At 35.8% G+C, this 17,077-nt stretch overlaps 1 protein-coding gene across 4 annotated transcripts in view; it reads right to left on the bottom strand.

Annotated features, from left to right (window-relative positions):
• SLC4A10 (solute carrier family 4 member 10) overlaps positions 1-17,077 on the bottom strand; it is a 343,004-nt gene that overhangs the window by 27,418 nt on the left and 298,509 nt on the right. For all 4 annotated transcript variants that reach the window (XM_086369819.1, XM_086369812.1, XM_086369792.1 and 1 more), the window contains 3 exons: positions 12,732-12,893; positions 11,134-11,247; positions 9,768-9,929 (listed from right to left, as the gene is read on the bottom strand). In XM_086369819.1, the coding sequence (XP_086225945.1) occupies positions 9,768-9,929; positions 11,134-11,247; positions 12,732-12,893 (438 nt within the window). The remainder of the gene's footprint in view (positions 1-9,767; positions 9,930-11,133; positions 11,248-12,731; positions 12,894-17,077) is intronic.

Below are 17,077 nucleotides of genomic sequence, written 5' to 3'. Positions count from 1 at the left end.
CCCTTTACTTTGGTTCCTTAAATGGGCAGGCTAATTTGTAATTCATGTCTTTCATCATTAATTTATACAAAAAATTATTGAGCATCAATTATATATCAGGCATTAGGCTGAGAAAACAAAGTAACAACTGTGTCCCCAGTAGAACTAAGAATGGCCTGGTTGTGACTAGACACCACTTCCTGACAATATCCAGGAAGCCCTTTGCTAAGAACTCCTAAAGGATAAACTCTTGTTAAGTCCTTTCCATTTACCCTCTTTTGTCTCAATGGTTGACTTTTATTGTGAAAAATAATATCATAGAACCTAAACTTCCTTTTACATACTCATTTTTATCCTAGCATAGAACTATCTTGTTCTCATCTCTTGCAGCACTAGAAAATTTGGCCTCTCCTTAAAATGACAGTTTTGTGCTTTCTATCCCCTATATGATTCTACTCCATCACTGACTTCCAGATGTTGCAAACTTCAGTGCTCTCTTGAATGAAATAGGAAATGTAAATAAGGAAAAATGGATGCATGGGACATGCGGAGGTGTGGAGAACTGAAGACTGTTCCCTTGAGGAAACTGGTTGGCTAAGAGTCCTTAGAGGACACAAACAAGATGAGGAACAGCTCTGTCACCATCACCCATAGGAAACTGACAGTGTAAAGCCTAAGAGTTAGCAAACGTTATTTTACATTCCAACTTTAAATGACTACTTCATGAGAGGTAGTGTAATAAGATGGTTAAGCGTATAAGTTCTGGAGACAGGTTCAATTCAGTTCAGTCGCTCAGTCATGTCCCACTCTTTGCAACCCTATGCACTGCAGCATGCCACGCCTCCCATCCATCACCAACTCCCAGAGTTAACCCAAACTCATGTCCATCGAGTCGGTGATGCCATCCAGCCATCTCATCCTCTGTCGTCCCCTTCTCCTGTCCCCAATCCCTCCCAGCATCAGAGACTTTTCCAGTGAGTCAACTCTTGGCGTGAGGTGGCCAAAGTATTGGAGTTTCAGCTTTAGCATCATTCCTGCCAAAGAACACCCAGGACTGATCTCCTTCAGAATGGACTGGTTGGATCTCCTTGCAGTCCAAGGGACTCTCAAGAGTCTTCTCCAACACCACAATTCAAAAGCATCAATTCTTCAGCGCTCAGCTTTCTTCACAGTCCAACTCTCACATCCATACATGACCACTGAAAAACCATTGACTAGACAGGTTGGAAGAAGCACAAGCTGGAATCAAGATTGCTGGGAGAAATATCAATAACCTCAGATATGCAGATGACACCACCCTTATGACAGAAAGTGAAGAGGAACTCAAAAGCCTCTTGATGAAAGTGAAAGAGGAGAGTGAAAAAGTTGGCTTAAAGCTCAACATTCAGGAAACGAAGGTCATGGCATCTGGTCCCATCACTTCATGGGAAATAGATGGGGAAACAGTGAAAACAGTGTCACACTTTATTTTTTTGGGCTCCAAAATCACTGCAGATGGTGATTACAGCCATGAAATTAAAAGACGCCTACTCCTTGGAAGGAAGGTTATGACCAACCTAGGTAGCATATTCAAAGCAGAGACATTACTTTGCCAACAAGTGTCCATCTAGTCAAGGCTATGGTTTTTCCTGTGGTCATGTATGGATGTGAGAGTTGGACTGTGAAGAAAGCTGAGTGCCGAAGAATTGATGCTTTTGAACTGTGGTGTTGGAGAAGACTCTTGAGAGTCCCTTGGACTGCAAGGAGATCCAACCAGTCCATTCTGAAGGAGATCAGTCCTTGGTGTTCTTTGGCAGGAATGATGCTAAAGCTGAAACTCCAGTACTTTGGCCACCTCATGCGAAGAGTTGACTCATTGGAAAAGATTCTGATGCTGGGAGGGATTGGGGACAGGAGGAAAAGGGGACGATAGAGGATGAGATGGCTGGATGGCATCACCGACTCGATGGACATGAGTTTGGGTTAACTCTGGGAGTTGGTGATAGGCAGGGAGGCCTGGCGTGCTGCAGTTCATTGGGTCACAAAGAGCTGGACATGACTGAGACACTGAACTGAACTGAACTGAACTGAGACGGACCTTTGTTGGCAAAGTAATGTCTCTGCTTTTGAATATGCTATCTAGGTTGGTCATCACTTTCCTTTCAACGAGTAAGCATCTTTTAATTTCATGGCTGCAATCACCATCTGCAGTGATTTTGGAGCCCCAAAAAATAAAGTCTGACACTGTTTCCATTGTTTCCCCATCCATTTCCCATGAAGTGATGGGACCAGATGCCATGATCTTAGTTTTCTGAATGTTGAGCTTTAAGACAACTTGTTCACTCTCCTCTTTCATCAAGAGGCTTTCTAGTTCCTCTTCACTTTCTGCCATAAGGGTAGTGTCATCTGCATATCTGAGGTTATTGATATTTCTCCCGGCAATCTTGATTCCACCTTGTGCTTCTTCCAGCCCAGAGTTTCTCATGATGTACTCTGCATAGAAGTTAAATAAGCAGGGTGACAATATACAGCCTTGATGCATTCCTTTTCCTATATGGAACCAGTCTGTTGTTCCATGTCCAGTTCTAACTGTTGCTTCCTGACCTGCATATAGGTTTCTCAACAGGCAGGTCAGGTGGTCTGGTATTCCCATGTCTTTCAGAATTTCCCACAGTTTATTGTGATCCACACAGTCAAAGGCTTTGACATAGTCAATAAAGCAGAAATAGATGTTTTTCTGGAACTCTTTTACTTTTTCCATGATCCAGCCAGGAATCAAATGCCAGCTTAAGCAATGATCTTGAATGAATCATCTAAACTTTTGTGCCTCTGTTTCCCTATGTGAAAAATGGTGATGATGATGACAAGAGACATAGTGCTGAGTTGTTCTGAGAATTAAATAATTTACAAATGATTTTCACATCATTTAGAACAATGTCTGATATATTAGCAAGCACCAAGTAAATGTTAGGGACTACCATATTTTCACAGTTGAACAAAAACTTTCTTCTTTTGTACTTACTTGTTTCAAGGCTCTTTAATAAAAATATGTATATGTTTCTTAAGGGCAGGTAAACTTATCACATAATTTCTCAGTATATCCCAGTTTTTAGTGCAATCATTAACATACAATAAGCAATCAAAAAGTCACAGACTGGCAATTTTAAAAGGAAATATGCATAACTGAAACATTTTTAGAATCAAATTTAGGTGTAATTTTAAAATAAATATAACTGTTAAATTTATTATTATGAATGTGAGCAGAAATTCCTAATTATTCTAGAGGAGTAATTTTGACTTTTTTTACAGGCAGTCTTACCAAGCTGCAAGCAGTGTCTCGTTTATCTGAAAGCCAATATAGCCTTGAAGGTAAAACATACTGAGTATTTGATGTGTATTTGTCATGGTAGTGTTTTCTTTCTGCTATTTTATTTCATTGTTTTATTAAGAAAAACACCCTTAAAATCAGTTGTACTTCCTTCCCTTTCTGCTTACCCCTGCCAAATTATAAAAGTGCAGGAAATGACAGAGAAAAGAAAATGAGAATGCCCACACAAGAACCTTTTTCCTCCTGCATTGCCACCGATTCAGTGGCACTCTTCCTTGGGTCAGCTTAGCTGCAGTAACGCTCCAGGTTCACCCAATGCCTAAACTCAATTTCACTTGTGAATATGACCCTAGACAATTTTTCGGCTAATAAATCTGGAGAGATTTTCTGCTAATAACTCTGGAGAGGTTTTCTGGAGAGAGCTGGAAGGCGGGAAGAGAAACACCTTTGTATCAGCATGACCAAGAAAGTATAAGAAGCTTCACCAGAGCCAGACTATGGTCCCCTAGTCCTTTTGCAGAACATCTTGGAAGATGTAGTTGCATAGGATAGAACTCAAATTTTAGTCCCATTGGGCTTCCTATGACTCAGTGGAAAAGAATCCTTCTGCCAATGCAGGAGACGTGGGTTCGATCCCTGGTCGAGGAAGATCCCACATGCTGAGGGACAATTAAGCCCACATGCCACAACTACTGAGCCTGTTCTCTAGAGCCTGCGAGTCCCAACTACGGAGTCCACGTGCTCTAGAACCTGTGCTCCACAACAAGAGAAGCCACCACGGCGAGAAGCCTGCACGTCCCAACTGGAGAGTATCCCCCACTCACCACAACTAGAGAAAAGCCTGCATAGCAACCAAGACCCAGCGCAGTCAAAAATAATACGTTAATTAAATAAGCAAAAATTTTCAGTCCCAAAGAAAAAGAAGGACAGTCTTAACCAGTTAGACAAGTCTTGTCCTAGGAACATAGGACAGCAAAGGACCTGATCTTCGAGCCCTTGCCACTGAGGCAGTACAATATAAATGGTGCCCCTGGGCTGTTGTGCAAATCTGTGGTAGTGCTAAGAGAGAGTGGAAGAGGTGCTAGCAGCTGAGAGATAGACACGAGAGGAAGGCAGAGGACATGGGGACTTGAGAGTCAGGCTTATGCTTTCAGGACACCCCGGTCTTTCCCACAGTATATGCTCCCTATGGCATAAGAACATGAGGAAGGCCTTCTTCATGACAACCATTTCCTATAGTTCTTGTCTTAGTGTTTCAAAAATATGACGTGGTAGCCTGGATGGGAGGGGAGTTTGGAGGAGAATGTAGGGCTGAATCCCTTCGTTGTTTACCTGAAACTATCACAACATTGTTAGTTGGCTATACCCCAGAACAAAATTATAAGTTTTTAAAAAATAAAATCACTTGCTTGCTGTTAAAAAAAATATGATACAAATGTAAACTGTGGGATGCTAGACTGCAGTAAGCAGACAAAATAACACTTTCCAAGAGAATAATTTCCTTTTTAAATTTAGAAAGCTAGCTTTGTAAAGTCCAAGCAGATAATAAAATCAAAAATACAATTTCCCCCTGATTATGTTGTACAACAATGGGAGCAGCTTAATTTAATGTGAGTCAAAGGAAATAAAGCAGTTCTGGCACTTCCACTAATTAATCATCATCCTTCATCTTGCCTTCCATTTAAAATGTCTTCAAAACCATGGTCTTTGTAACCAAATTATTAGCTGATAGGCATGCCAGCCAAAAGGAAGTATCCCTTTGTCAGAGAGAGAACTCTGTACCTTCTAACATATTTCTGTAGATTTTTTTTCTGAAATAAAGACAGAATCAGAGCTTCTATTCTCACATTCATCCATGAAACACGGGAAATGGACATATGGGAGGAAAAGGGAGCATAGCAACAGGTGATGCTACACCAGACCCCACTGAAACCAACATGCAGCAAGACAAGAGGCCAGCCAAGAGGACCATCTGATGCCCAGATGCCACTGCTGAAAAAATTCATTCCAAGCTTGGCAGCAATTTCCTGCATCTGTCAAGTTAACCACATAAAAGACTATAGATTGACATGAAGAACCAGGCTGACAAAGAGGGCAGAAAAGAACATATCAAATGCCATAATCATCAAGAGAATGTGGTGCCAAATGAATGTGGCAAATGCATTCATTTACTCCAGTGATCTGGGATTGTATTGCTGTTTATTAAAAAATGATGTCAAAAGAAGCCTGAACTGTCTACAGAAACATGAAGAAAAGCCCACAGTTATATCTTAACAGAAACTTTCTTTTCTGAAAGACAGTAGCTTTCCACTTTTAGAGAATATACTTCTTTTAAAAGTGGAAATTTTTCATGATTTTCAAAGGGATTCAGTTAACCAATGTTTATTCTACTTCTCTAGGGTAGAAACAAACAAATGAGAAATGCTAGCGAGAGTATGGATTTGCATCTACATATAATATGAATGGCAATTTGCATTCTCAAGTTTTTACATTTGCAACTCTGATGCTTTTGAGTGACCTAAAGATCATGAGGTGTTGTGAGTTAAAGTTTTGCTGGTCTTGAAATTCTTCATTCTGAGGGAGGAGTCAGTCACTTACCCTGTGAGTTGGCGCTAGACTCTTCAGCTCAACACAGCTTTATTGCATATGTAGTAACACAAAATGACAAAAAAAAATTTAGTAGTAGGAGAAAAATCCTCTAAAATAAAAAAATTCCTCTAGGAGAAAACCTCAGCAACTGGTTTTGGTAATGGAAGGGAAGAAAAAAGTGAAAAGATCTAAAACATAAGTTTGGAAGAGATAAAGAATGAAATGATGAAATTTCTAGGTGACTTGGCTATGTGATGTCGACTTAAATATATAACATGACCTCTACCAGATGCTTGATACAGAATCTAGAAATCGTCATTCATTTAACTATCTCAGGGAACACTCCAATCAAGAAAAAAATGGGTTTTCAAATAAGAAAAGAAAATCAGCAAAAGTTGATAATGTGGTTAACTTGTGGTCTGGGGATATATTCAAGAAACAGGTGTCTTTTTGTGACAGTGTGGTTCAAGTAAAAGCCAGAGAATGTGCAGACATTTCAGGGAAGCAACAGGTGGGGAGAGCGGTTATGGAACAGACCGTTACTCTGAGTAAAGAACATTCTGAGAAAGTGATTTTTTGCTGTTAACAGGAAAATCAGTAGCAGCAGGCCACGTGATACTGAAGCTTAGAGAACACAGGGTTAGAGGCCAAAAAGAAAAGAATTCAGTGTAGATAAAATATGTTCACTGGACAGAACTTACTTTGAAAATATCCGTATCCAAAGGAAATTGGGGGTGTTCAGACTCATAGTGGCCAAGAAAAGACCAACTCTTCTTCTTGTGACAATATAGCAAAGCCTTATCTGGCTTTATGATTACACCAGATTTGCTCTGTCTATTAAATCCAGGCTATTAAGGGGTAAAATAGGCATCTTTTGACTATACAGCAATTTGTACAATAAAAAGTAATGTATAAATAATATAATACAGTTTAATAATATAGTCTCAACTTCATTTTAGTGACAAAAATATTAAATGCTTTAATTCGACAAAAGCATTTAATTCTAGAAAAGAAGGTAATTGAAAGGACAACTTAAAGAATGCTTTACTATATTTTAGCTATTCTACATGATACATAAAGGTGGAATAACATAGTACATTTATTGATCTGGAGCTTTGGAAAGTCTGTGAATGTCAAGGGCCTACCATGGACTCAGGAAGAAGAGGAACAAGCATTATGTGATTATAAGGTAGAGAGACTTGGAAAGGGCAAGCATACAGGACAGCCACAGAGGTAACATCACTCTTGGCAATTCTTCATTTACTTCTACGTTCTGTCTTAATACAATTCCACTAATATTTGGGAAACAAATATACAAAGAGAATTTTTCAGTGAAATTAGTAATATTTCTGCCTAATAATAAAAGCAAAAACAAAAAAACCCCAACTTCCTTTGAAAGGGAAAGAATGATTATATAGCTTTCTTTCTAAAACAAGAGTCTTTTAGTTCATTTAAAAACACGTGTCATACAGGGAAATATATAAACTTCCATTAAAATGATAATGCAGCCTATACTGTTGACATGGGAGGATTACCATGATAATGCTCTTACGCAAAAAAAAAAAAAAAAAAACACATGCAACATATGCAGTATGAAAATACATATTTTGGTATACAATAAAAATAGAGATGAGAAAAATGGAGATATTTTCAGTTTTAAAAAATAAACTGGTGTCTAGGAAAAATGTTTTCCTACTTCTTAGAGAATAGCAGACTAACAGTGTTCAACATAAAGTTCTTAACACCAGCTTTATAGATTACTTAACTCTGTAACTTTAATAATTAGGTTGTGGCAGTATTTGCTTTTGCAGAAGGCTGATATTTTAATATCAAATATTTTTGAATGATTGATATTAAATAAGTTGACTACTAACTTGGAAATCTGAATTTCTTATTTCGAGAGCTGTAAATGATTCAAAGTTTCCAATATTGAATAATGTAGTTCAGCAGTATTTTGGAGCCAGCTCATATAGACTTATAAGAGCCAATTGTTTAATTTTCAATTTTCTTCCTGCCAATTGATGTCACTTTGGTAGCTTGAAATGGGCCATGATGGGAGTATTCACATCATGAAAATCGGCAAACATTATAAATCAGGGTATTTTTTTTACACACAGAGAACTGGTTGTTAAACATGTACCAGCACATCATTGGTCTAGTTCCTAAGAACTTAATGTGATATTTTTGTAGAATATATCTTTAATAATTAAAATTTTCCTTTGACAAAAACAAGAAGTTAATATGAACTCATTTTTTTTAAAAAGTTTTGAGCACTCTTGTTACTTTCTAAAAACAGAATAAAAAAAATGCTCTTTATTTTAAAACAGATACACATTCTCCCCAATATAATAGGCAAAATTCCTTTTCAGTAGGATTTATTGCAAATAACTGTGGTTTCTTATATTTATGTCATTACTGCTGCTGCTAAGTCGCTTCAGTCATGTCCGACTCTGTGCGACCCCATAGACGGGCAGCCCACCAGGCTCCCCTGTCCCTGGGATTCTCCAGGCAAGAACACTGGAGTATGTTGCCATTTCCTTCTCCAATGTATGAAAGTGAAAAGTGAAAGTGAAGTCACTCAGTCATGTCCGACTCTTCGCGACTCCATGGAGTACAGCCTACCAGGCTCCTCTGCCCATAAGATTTTCCAGGCAAGAGTACTGGAGTGGGTTGCCATTGCCTTCTCCATACTGGAAACCTAAGAGTTTCAAATTTCTGGAGGAGTCAGATAGAGAGAAAATAAAATTGTTTTGTTTATAACATATAATTTTACCAAATTATTTTCATAATTAGTTTGAGAGGAAGGTTTTCCCTACTCCCAGAAAACACAAGATTCAAACCTGTAATTTTTCAGATAGAAACCATAAAAGTTATAATATTCACTGGTTCATTCAGTCCTTTGTTAACTTTTGTGAAGTCATCAGGTTTTACTATGTCATTACTACTTCCTATCAAATAGTTCAATCAGGTTTTTAAAATCTTTCTAAGGTACATACTTAAAAATTCTTAAAGTATAATTTCTGTTGCTCTGACAAAATTTTTCCTAGAATTTAAAGAATATATGACGATAGCTCAACCATTATCCCATGATACCAGAAAAAAACAAGATTGTGCGTGCTCTAATTTTTATAAGGTTTGATTCAGAGTACTTTTAACCATTCAGTGATTTTGTTGGTTCAATTTAACTTAATATATTCCTATAAATGACAGTGCTCACATTACGTATCTCATACCAATGAACAACTTTATTCACAGTTGCAAAATGGCAGGGTCAGAATATAATAAATAAAATATATTTATATTTATTCTCTTTGTAAAAGAAAATCATTGAAATCTGCAATAAAACTAAACAAAGATGTCACTTAAAAACTATAACATTTATAACTTGGTTTTGATGTCATAGACATTATAGATGGAGAAATAACTAAAGAAAATTGAGAATTATTTGAAGATGCATTTTTTTCCAAAATAAATGCAATCTAATAGACAGAGTCAAATATAGAAATAGAAGAATCTCAGATGTAAGACAAATTGGTAAAACTACACTTCACCAAAACAGACCATTTCATTAAAATGTGTTAAACATGGTAAAGAACACTAGAACTTTGGCAACATTTTAAAATTTTAAGTCCTAGAGATAAGGTTTTAGAATTTAGAGCTCAGCCAAGTGCCATAAATAAATTAACTAATAATCAATTTAAGCTTATTGTAAGACAAAGTACCGTGAATATAGAAAATAAAATTATAAATCGGAAATTTTAATATTTCACTCTGCAAATGACTATAGAATACAAAGTATAATACAGAATACAAAGCATAATGAACATAACAAACATCAATTGAGCTCAGTTAAATCATAATGATTTACATTAAAATAGATGCTAAAACATACCTTTAGCTTATGTTCTTTTCTGTTGATAATGACAGCTGTAATCTGTTGGTCCATAAAAATTAGAATAGTACAAAGTAAAGCTGGAATAATAGCAGCTATTACTGTCCACCATGGATTTGGACCTAAAGGTGTAACAAACCAGCCACGATCATCTCTTGTGGGCTGTGAAAAATTAAAGAATGCACAGTTATTAACTGGATTAATAAATATCTAATCAAATGAAGTCTTACAGACAATACCAGGAAAGCCCTAATTATAAACTGATACGCCAAGTAATTATATTTTTTTTAACTTTTTATTTTTTTAAATTTTATTTTATTTTTAAACTTTACATAATTGTATTAGTTTTGCCAAATATCAAAATGAATCCGCCACAGGTATACATGTGTTCCCCATCCTGAACCCTCCTCCCTCCTCCCTCCCCATACCATCCCTCTGGGTCGTCCCAGTGCACTAGCCCCAAGCATCCAGTATCGTTAATAACAATATTCACAAAACCTGGTACCAGGCACCATTCTAAGTGTTTTAAATATTTCAGCTCACTTTTTCCTTCACAATAGTCTAAAGAAGTAACAGACAAGGAAACAGGCATAGGGAATAAATTTCTCAAGGTCCCAAAGCTAGTGAGTGGTGAAGACAAGATTTCAACTCTGATAGACTGGCTCAAAAATCTGTGTTCTCAATCAATATCTATATTAAATAAAATTATATTACCATTATCATATGTGCTATTGGATTGGCAAATTCATTCACTTTTACAAATATCACATTGACAACTGTGTATAACTCATTTTAGATGTGTATCCAGGCCACTAAGTAAAAACAGCAAAAAGACACTCAGGGAAGGGTTCTAAACATGGCTGGTGCCTGAGATGAGTCCCAGATGAATTCATTTTGACAATTCTTTGAGGAAGTCCCCAGCTCTGTTTGATAGGTGAGAAAACAAGGTTCAAAGAGATTAAGTAACTGGCCCAAGGACATAGTTGTAATGTGGTTCAAACTCTATTTCAGACCTAATTTTATTTGTTTTCCAATCCCTATCCATTGTGCAATTCTGCAAAAAGAAAATGCATTTCCCTTATTTTAAAAATGTTTCCTTATCTTTTAGGAATATAGATATTCCTACTGGAAGAATTAACAGGAAACTTTTTCAAGTGGCTTCCAGGTCTCTATTTCTGTGATTACTATTTATTTTTTAATATTAGACCAAAATTGTAGTTGGGCTGTGAGCATTTTATTTTCTGTTATATTAATCAATATTCTTTATATTTTCATGAAAATCCCAAGTGGTAGGTTTATAGCTATCATCTGAATAAAAATTAGACCTACAAAGATGGAGAGATAGTAAATGTTATGATAACTTCACCTTGAAAACACTTGGTACTTGTAGTTTTGGAGACGGGATCCCAATGGCATAGTCAATTAAAACCATACATAGAATCGTAAGAAAGACAGCAAAGTCACTCACTATGGATCGAACCTAAAGATGATTAAAACACTTGTCACTTGAAGGAACTATAAATAGTGAGGAATACTCAGGAACATAATCTAGAATCACACTTTATGACATGATATCATAATATTACATTTTATACATACTATAATGTTACTGTTAATTCTGTCATATTTATATTTATGTACCTCTGTCATTAAGATAAATATACACTCAACCTGTTCAAAATGAGGCATTATGGAATAGCTACAATGCTGATTGTACTGTTTTCAGTATTTATTTAAAATCTAAGTTTATTAAGGGAATCATGCATGGTACTTACACCAATGATGATGATAAAAATCTAAGTTTATTATGAATTCCAATGTGTGAATATTTAAAATACAGAATAACATTGAATGGAGAGAATTTGGCTAAATTTTAATACTCTTTCTCACACAGGTAACATTTTAATATGATAAACCCTCAAACACTATAAAACAAAATCTGTTTTTATTGAAGTATCAAAATAGTTAGTTTATCTGAGATATAAGTATAGCAGCAGGTAATGTGCACAATAGAGTAAGTAAAATTAAAAGTTATTCTATTTCTCATTTATAAAGTCTTCTTTGAGCAAAATCCTTAAACAATATTCAGTAAGATCTGGCTTTTATTAGGATGCCTTTATGTCACACACACAAACACATACAAAATTCAGGAGTTTAATGAAAAAATCAATTCTATATTAATCAAATTAAGCTGTTGGAGGAAAGAAATGAATCTTCCAACTTAGAGAAGGAAGAGGTAACAAAAACAGAAGTTTCTCTCAAACAGTTCTTAAAACATTTTCCCAGAGTAGAATTTTCATCACAATTTTTAGCTCATCTCTCAAAAGCCTGTTTTCTTGTTTCTCTTCTTTCTTTTCTTCTCTCTCCCTCCCTTCCTTCCTTAGTCCTTTTTTGGCTGAGTCAGGCCTTATAGGTGTTACTTTGCAGTGTTAAATATTGAACTAAGCTGTTTCTCTGTTTACTTTCTTTTCCAAATATGCAGATGCAAACGTGGTGGGTTAGGGGGAGGGACTGACACTTTAAAAATGAAAAAGAGGATAGTGTTCCAATGAGTCTTGCAGGGGCTTTCCCAATTACAAAATGTAACAGTGGCTCCTATGAGGTGTCTGTCAGGCTGGAATAGTTCCCACTGTTCACTGGGCAAGAAAGTGACAATCAGTAATGCAGTGTGCGCTTCTGAGTTCCAAAAATGAAAGTCGGAACGTGGGAGTTTATCTCTGGGATTTGAAGTTAGGAGATAAGCCTAGAGGCCATCTGCACTCCCAGCATCAGTCTCACGAAATGCTTCCTCTTCCCCACCTCACCACACCTCACTCCTAATATGGCAGCTCAATCACCCAAAAACCTTTTAGTGGCCCCTTTAATGACAGTAATCGCTCTTTATTTTGTCCTAAAATACACATATCACCGTAACATGCTTTATGCTGGTAGACATTTTGATCAGAAAAACTGTAGTCTGAGTACCTTGGTTGGAAAATAGCGGCTAGTCTTGAACTGCTTCAACGTGGCTGACAGAGTAACTGTGGAAAAGAAGAGGATCACTGACCAAAACAGAACATCTGGAACATAGGGGTGCTCGTGGCCGCAGGCTCGTCCAACATACTCCCCGTGCAGTGATTTGCATTCCTGCCAGAGAAGTAAAACAAATGGAGCTATTAAGGAAAAAAGGTGGATGTAGTTCTTTCAGAAAACTAATGTCTTAGGATCACTTGTAGTTGAGTTGCCAAGGTTTTTCATTAAGGCTCATGTTTGGATAGGTAGTGAGGAGTAAGAACTATTTCTAAAATTTTTGCTTTTTAAAAATTGAATCTATAAAACTGATTCACCAATCATCGTCTTTATTAAGTATCACATCAACCCTATAAAATAGGTAGTTGCTATTATTTCCATGTTGTATCTGAGGAAAATATGGTATAGAGAAGGTAAGTAATTTGCTATGGCCTCACCACTGCTGGGCAGCAGCAGAGCTGGTGGGAATATTATTGCATATTAAAGGAGAACAGTGATTCTCTGAATTATCTAGTCCTAAAGCTCCCAAGCAAGGTGAGAAAAGCAACAACAAAAAAATACGATATATTATTACTTAAGTGAAACTAGAAGTCAAAGATGGAGCTCAAACTTAAATTATAGAACAAAAGAGAAAAAGTACTATAGGCGCAGGGCAAAGTTCATATTCACTATGACTTTTTCAGGAGCTTCACAGGTGGCTCACGGGTAAAGAACCCACCTGCCAATGCAGAAGACCCGGGTTCCATCCCTGGGTAGGGCAGATACCCTGGAGAAGGAAATGGCAAACCACTCCAGGATTCTTGCCTGGAGAATTCCATGGACAGAGGAGCCTGGCAAACTATACTCCATGGAGTCACAAAGACTCAGACATGACTGAGCGACTATGTAAGAACAACAACAACAACAAATGATTCATGATCTTTCTTTTTTTTTTTTCCTGGTATATATTTTATAAGCCCCTGAAGAACCATTTCTAATTGCTGTCTTAGCCATGAGGTGGCAGCAAAGTCAAAAAATTTTTCTTTCTTGGAGGAAAAAACAGCATTTTAAACAATATTATTTTGAAATTGAGACTTTTTTTTAAAGCTCATATAAGATTGGATTTTACCATTTCATTTTAAAAATTAGAACATTAAATTTTAATTTTTTATTTCAAAACAGAAAAGAATGGTTTAAGTGATCCAGTGACCTTGCTAGTACCTGAGATATTCTGAGCCTGAATTAGGAATTGAATTGTGCCATGGTACAGAAAGATCTTAGGAAAAAATATGGACTGCCAGATTGATCACCAGCAGAGACTGTCCAATGAACAAAGCCTCAAGCCCTGGAGTACAGTAGGAAACACATACCTTTGAAAGATTCTAGACTAAATCACAGACCGCTACCTTGTTATCTAAAAACAAACTAGTAAAATCACTTGGGACAGTTACCTGTAAGGCTAGGATTTTTGAGAAATTTTGTTTGTATACTTTATCTAAAAAAATTCTGTTCCTTTTTCTAATCTAACTGCAAATGCTACATTTTTGCTAGCTAAAGTTGAATTCCAATTAACCACGTTAAGTTAATACAGAGCACAGAAACTTTGCTAATTGGGGGAAAAAAAAAAAAAATCCCCAAGCCTTAATTATAGCTTTAGTTTTTCCTTCTCTCAAAACTCTGTTAAAATGGATAAAGTAGCAAAAACAAATCCTTGAAATTTTTAGTCCCTTCTCTTGCCCCTTGTTCAGCTTTACTAGTAAAGCAATTACTAAGCAAAGTAATGGGATAGAGGCTAGAAAGCTAGAAAAATGATACTGATGAACCTATCTGCAGGGCAAGAACAGAGGCCCAGACATAGAGACTGGACTTGTGACTGGGTGAAGGAGAGAGTGGGATGAACTGAGAGTAGCGCTGAAACATATACATTGCCATGTACAAAATAGATAGCTGGTGGGAAGTTGCTGTATAACACAGGGAGCTCAAGCTGGTGCTCTGTGATGACCTAGAGGGGTGGGACGTTGGGGGAGAAATTCAAGAGGGAGCAGGTATATGTATACTTATGGCTGATTCATGCTGTTGTACGACAGAAACTAACACAACACTGTAAAGCAATTATCCTCCAATTAAAAGTAAATAAAAAAAAGAATGGATAAATACAAACAGGAGCTAAAAGTTCCTTTGTAAACACATTACCTATATATTTGTGATCATCTTCTATCTTTTGTGCAGATATAAAAGTCTTCCAAGTCTTGGACTTGGTTGAGTCTTGTTCTCAATTTTTGGTAATATAGAAACCATTTAAAGAATTATTTAAGTGTCTTATAAGCTATAATACATTGCCATTAGCCTGCCTAGTCACTTTAATTCAAAGCAAATTTGAAAAGTATATTTTTCTTTCTTTTAGGGGGGCAGTATGTTATTTAAAAAGGAAAAATTGTGAGCTACTATATTCTACATTTATTTTCTGGTTTATACCAACTGTACCCTTAAAACACACACACACACATGAAGTCCTAAGATTTGGAAGAGAAAACTAAATCTAAATCCTGTTCTCTTATTTTGAGTCTCACATATGGTTTCACTTATGAAAATGAAAAAAATGCTTGTTGACAAACTCATTTCTACTAATTATTCTTCAACACGTTTTAAGCTTCAACAATTTTATAAGTTGGTAAAAATTAAGTTTGATAAAATAAGAAATTAGAGTTGGCATTAGTGTCCTGCCCCTTATTTATGTATAAGCTAAATATGTAATTCTGGCATTGAAACAATTCTTAACCAATTGCTAGTTAATTGCCTGTGAATATTTTAAACCTTGTCTAGGAATTCCTTATAATGACAGATTTTGATATACTGCTAAAATATATATATAAACATAGAAACCTAAGTACTCTAGCTTGCTATAAAACACTTGAATTAAGCATTATTCACAATAGTCAAGATTGGAAATAACCTAGATGTCTGTCAATGGATCAATGGATTAAGAAACTGTAGTATAAATATACAATAGAATATCATTCACCCTTAAAAAGGAAGGAAACGTTACTGCAACAACATGAATGAACCTGTAAGAAATGCTAATTGAAACAAGCCAGACACAGAAAGACAAATACTGTATGATTTATCTTCTATGTGGAAGCTAAGAGTCAAACTCAGAAGCAGAGAGTAGAATGATAGTTACCAATGACTAGGGAGAGAGGAAAAATGGGGAAATATTGGTTGAAGGGAACAAAGTTTCAGTTATGCAGGATAAATAAATTATGAAGTGCTAGTGTATAACACAGTGACTATGGTTAATAATATTGCATTAAATGATTGAAATTTGCTGGGAGAGTAGATCTTAATTGTTTTCACCAAGTAAAAAGGTTGCTTATGTGAGGTGCTATGTGTGTTAATTAGCTTGATTGTGGTAATCATTCACCTTGTATACATTCATCAAAACACATTTTATACCTAAAATACATAATTTTTATTTGTCAATTATACCTCAATAAAGCTAGAAAACAAAATAAACCAAGACATTTACATTAAATAGTAAATCTGCAATTTGAGACTGCTTTTCAAAATAATCATTAAATGTTTATTGGACACTTACTATGCATACAGCTATTTGGGGGAATCAAAGAAAGCTAAAGTTCTTGCCATTGCTGAGTTAGCAAGGTAAAAATTACAGTTCATGAGAAATGTAACAATTCAATTAAAAATTATCCAGTGACTAATACACAGAGTAAATACTACATGACCATTTTTACAAAACTAGTTATAATAGCCATTAGCACTGTTAATAAAATTAATAAAATGCTTTTGATGATCCTGATGGTTATGCTGAGAAAAAAATAGAATAACAATTAAGACAAATCATTATAGCCCTCAATGACTTAAAATTGTAAGTTTTTTTCATTATGTTGAATACCCTTTGGTGATAAGTGCTATTTCTGGCCAAGATTAGCAATTATTCATTGCAAACAGTGCTTTTACCTAATGAAAAATACTATGAAAATTTCTACCAGAATGTTAACACCTAGTGCAGAACTTAACAAAGAAAATAATAATAATAATAACCTCAGGATTAGATTTGCTTTGTTTGATTGCAAAATATTTTTCACTGTACTCTTCTTGATCCTAAAACTTCTAATATTGATCTAGGTAGATCAATTGTGCTATGAGTCTCTTAGAAATGTATGATTCAGGATTTGCTACTATATGGAATAAATATTATTATTTAACATTAAATTATTCAAGACTATAAAACACATAGAGTAAATTTTCATATTAAATAATTTAGAGATGAAATTATTGGGTAAGTGTATTGTAGGGGACAC

This window comes from Bos grunniens, chromosome 2, assembly GCF_055505025.1.
Source record: "Bos grunniens cultivar Pamir isolate PY7600 chromosome 2, Bosgru_T2T1.0, whole genome shotgun sequence".
Lineage (NCBI taxonomy): Eukaryota > Metazoa > Chordata > Mammalia > Artiodactyla > Bovidae > Bos > Bos grunniens.
The sequence above is the reverse complement of the archived record's forward strand: the minus strand, read 5'-3'. Positions and strand labels throughout refer to the sequence as shown.